Source organism: Propithecus coquereli, unplaced genomic scaffold (genome assembly GCF_000956105.1).
Source record: "Propithecus coquereli isolate 6110/MARCELLA unplaced genomic scaffold, Pcoq_1.0 Scaffold288, whole genome shotgun sequence".
NCBI classification, from domain to species: Eukaryota; Metazoa; Chordata; class Mammalia; order Primates; family Indriidae; genus Propithecus; species Propithecus coquereli.
Genome location: NW_012148485.1, coordinates 1519234 through 1523505, shown reverse-complemented (window position 1 = coordinate 1523505; position 4272 = coordinate 1519234). Strand labels below are relative to the sequence as shown.

Below are 4272 nucleotides of genomic sequence, written 5' to 3'. Positions count from 1 at the left end.
AATAATAAATTCATAAAAATAAAGCTGTCTGGTGAGTGCTGAGTAGCTGTCGAATTGAATGTAGGCAATGTGTTTTCTCACCTCTAGCCCAGAAGTATGAGACCAAAATTGCTACCCATCTTCAAAGTGCTCATTAATTCAAATAAAAGAGCCTTGTTTCTCTTCTGCTGGAAGAGTCTAGATGATACATTACTCCTGTATCCTCCAGACCCAACCTGCCTGTTTCTAACGATGTAAGGTGAGAGTTCATTCAAGGCTCTAAGTGTAATAATTACAAACTCTATCACCTCCTGAATTAGCACGAATGCTGCTCATTTTCCTCCGAGGTTGTGTGCACGCTCTCAGGCATTCCTCCGAGGTTGCTGTCACCTGCTGGGAGTGAGCAGGGAGTCAGGTGCGGAACACAAGGTCATACCTGCAACCTCTGGTCTTCAGACATCCTGGGAGGGGGCTCCAGGTGGCTGTGGGGTCTTCGTGTCACTGCCAAGTTTGCCGGGGTGCTGATGGTGCTGAGGACACGGGGTGGGGTACCCCCGGCTCCCGTTGACTGAGGGCCTCGCTCCTGCTTTCGGGGCAGATGTCCCTCCCTCAGCGTCACACCTGGTCAGGGCACCCCAGAGTCCCAGGAGTTCTGCTTCTTAAATTCAGCTTCATGTACATCTTTCCAAGGCTTTTTCCACAGTGCCCAGGTGAAGAAATCCTACACCGCCTGTGATATTCTGTGCCCAGAGCCACCCAGCCCCTTCAGTGGCCCCACCTTGACAACAGGTCACCCATTTTCCCCTCATTTCAGTGAGTTTTCTCTGTAGAGATCGTTATAATCTGACCTTGGTTGGGGCCCTACTAATCCATTCGGATTGTTTTAGTGACTCTAATTTCCATTTAAGGGAAGGGGTTGATTCCGATTCCTTTTGTTCCGGGGACAGTCCTTTGCCCCTAAAAATTCTTGAACACAAATTAATATCTGAGGGGGAGATACAATATCCTACTCCCGCTGGCAGCATTTGAGATCCCAGTGCAAGCGGATACGTCCAGTACAGAGTGACAACCCCCAGCTCCTCAGCCGAGCGTATCCGGGTGCCAGGTTCTGAAAAGCCCCGTTACGTAAAGTCAGTGCAACCTGTGGACGCCGGCTCGGAGCGGACTGGAGAGCCACAGGCTCTCTGTGCAATGCAGGTGCCGGGAATAGTACACTCTGGTCTTCGTGCTGCTGATAAAGGATGCTGACAATTGTTTACGATTGGTGAACTTCTATTTCATAATCTCTGCGTAAAATCTCAATCGTCTAAAACTAGGGGGAAGGCCGGGCGTGGTGGCTCACGCCTGTAATCCTAGCACTCTGGGAGGCCGAGGTGGGCGGATTGTTTGAGCTCAGGAGTTCGAAACCAGCCTGAGCAGGAGCGAGACCCCGTCTCTACTAAAAATAGAAAGAAATTAATCGGACAACTAAAAATACATAGAAAAAATCAGCCGGGCATGGTGGCACATGCCCGTAGTCCCAGGTACTCGGGAGGCTGAGGCAGGAGGATCGCTTGAGCCCAGGAGTTTGAGGTTGCTGTGAGCTAGGATGACGCCACAGCACTCTAGCCCGGGCAACACAGTGAGACTCTGTCTCAAAAAAAAAAAAAAATGCCCTGCTGCTTTCTTACCACCTCACACCTAAAGCATCGTATACCGATTTTTGATATTCTCTCCTGATGATACAAATTTAAAAGAATGTTAGAAATTTATTTAAGAAATTTTCTGGCAAATCATCCTTTTGAAAGCAGTAATATGCCTGTTAAAAGTCTACATTAATATCCATTGACCAGTGAGTATTTTCTACTGAGAGTTACAGTGTGTTCCAGCATGTGGATGTGGCTAGAATCATTTTCAACAGTCCTCTGCAGACGCGATTTGAATGCTCTATTTGCGTTTTATGCAGTTCAGTGGCCGATTGTTTCTGCAAATTGAGTTCATGCTGCCAGCTATTACTCCATTCCTCTGGGGTGTTGCTGTGTCTTGGAGGAGTGCTAAGCCACAACTCTAGACTTTTCTCTTGGAGAATGTTTTCGTGTGTCCACCGTGATTCTAAAAACCAGGTTTTTTTCCTCAAATGGAAAACAGGAACTCACTGGTTTTACATTTCTTCCAACCCAGGTTATAGTCAGGTATGCACAGCCAAATTTGACCTTGAGCTTTATACGATAGAATCTTTGAGCAGAGAGTTAGTTACACTCAAGGCTTTCCTGCAGTGTTAACGAGTCTGATGGCTTATACGCGATGCTGTCAGTGTAGACGGAAGTCATGGAAAAACCTCTCGTTGAACCGAAGAGAAGATAACTTCCACTGGCCACTCAAATTCTCACCTTTCATCTGACCTTCTGTTTCTTTTTTTTTTTTTTTTTTTTTGAGACAGAGTCTCACTCTTTTGCCCAGGCTAGAGTGAGTGCCGTGGCGTCAGCCTAGCTCACAGCAACCTCAAACTCCTGGGCTCAAGCGATCCTCCTGCCTCAGCCTCCCGAGTACCTGGGACTACGGGCATGTGCCACCATGCCCGGCTGATTTTTTCTATGTATTTTTAGTTGTCCGATTAATTTCTTTCTATTTTTAGTAGAGACGAGGTCTCGCTCTTGCTCAGGCTGGTCTCAAACTCCTGACCTTGAGCGATCCACCCGCCTCGGCCTCCCAGAGTGCTAGGATTACAGGCGTGAGCCACCGCGCCCGGCCTGACCTTCTGTTTCTTTTTTCTTACTCACTGCCATAAAACCCTGGCTTATGTAACTCTTCAGACTTACCCACCTAGACTTAAAGTAATGAACCTGTTTCCCCTTTAATTTTTGTAGGTGCTTTTGGGAGCAAGGAGAATAGGATAGGGTCTTGTGATCCAGTGGCTCGTGGTTGCAAGTGGAGGTGGGGATGATGGGGAGCAGTGAGTAGAAAAGGACTTTTGCAAACCGTAGACGCGTCTGGTTCTAGTCATCAGCACACATCAGCAGGTCACTAAATTATAGTGGATGTACTCAGCTTAATTAGATAATGAATTTCAAAAGAAGCTGAGAATATTTAAATACCGTTATTAAAATGGTAGTTATTATAGGTAATTCTCTGGGGCAGTCCTCATTTCTGAGTGAGTTATTTAAGCAAAAGACGAAATCAGCCTTCCGGTTCAAACTTTTCTCGTACGTTAAAATTTTAATCTTACCTCTGTGCTAAGGTTAGATCCTCCTGAGGGAGCACAAGCCTGGGCTCTCGGAAGGGGAGTGCCGCAGAAAGATGCTCGGATCGTGCTTCCGATTTCGGGATTCCTGAGCATCTTCTCCCGCTTCCCCGCTGTCGATGCAACTTACTTAACACTGACATTAACGTAGAAGGGACCAACCTGGAGAAACATGAGCCAAAAGAAATCCTCTCTTTCGTTGTGGGGGCTCTTTTGTTTTATTCATTTCATTCACTTTCTCACGGTTGTTCTTTTTGCTTTTGAACTTTAGAAACGACACAAAGCTGATAATGCTGTCAACAAGAAACAGACACAAGGTAGGAATTTTACGTCTTATTTCTCATAGCTGTCAAACACGCTCACGGTGAAATATTTTCAAATCGCTTCCATTAACTATAATTCAACTGAGAGTACTGCGTATCTCTTAAGTTTTTCTTTCAGGGTAGATTGATTCTTGCTTTGTAGTGTTTATTATTCTGACACTTAAGTTCACATTAGAGTGATTTACAGTGATAATGCTTTTGAAAGCCAACATTTTTAATATATTTAAGTGCTTCGTAGTAGTAATGAGCTCCCAAATATAATCCATAAAGTCTGCAGTTGTTTTTGACTTCATTAAGTACTGTAAACTGTCTTCGTTTGTAACCTGCAGATGTTACCGTAGAGAAGATGTACAGGAAATAATCAGATGTGATGTCACTGGGTTGAAAGCATTTCGGAGAGCAAAGCGCTCTGAGTTACTCTATACGTGCGGACGGTGTATGCTCCAGAAATAAAGATGTTTAAAACCAGGCCAGCTTCTGTGGCGTGTATGGCATTTTTGGCATGGCTTCTTTCGTGTGAGCACCTCATTTCGATGCTGCCAAAAGCAAAATGACATTCAACAGAAGCAAATAGACTGTGATACTCTAATATGTTTTTTTAAAAATACCCAGGAACACACGAAACTCATCTTATCCTATCCCTGAGCCGTCCCCTCTGTGAGCCTCGTCCCTCTCTGAGGTTCTCCTGATGGGATGAGGGTCAGTAAAGTCTGCCAACATTATCTGGCAGTTAAGAACAGTGTTTTTACC

The 4272-nt window shown here is 45.3% G+C and overlaps 1 protein-coding gene across 1 annotated transcript in view; it reads left to right on the top strand.

Moving 5' to 3' along the window:
* The window catches only part of ATP8A1 (ATPase, aminophospholipid transporter (APLT), class I, type 8A, member 1), a 272471-nt gene that overhangs the window by 40016 nt on the left and 228183 nt on the right, over window positions 1-4272 (top strand). Inside the window, exons 3-4 of the mRNA XM_012648479.1 lie at window positions 1017-1176; window positions 3471-3516. Of these exons, the coding sequence (XP_012503933.1) occupies window positions 1017-1176; window positions 3471-3516 (206 nt within the window). The remainder of the gene's footprint in view (window positions 1-1016; window positions 1177-3470; window positions 3517-4272) is intronic.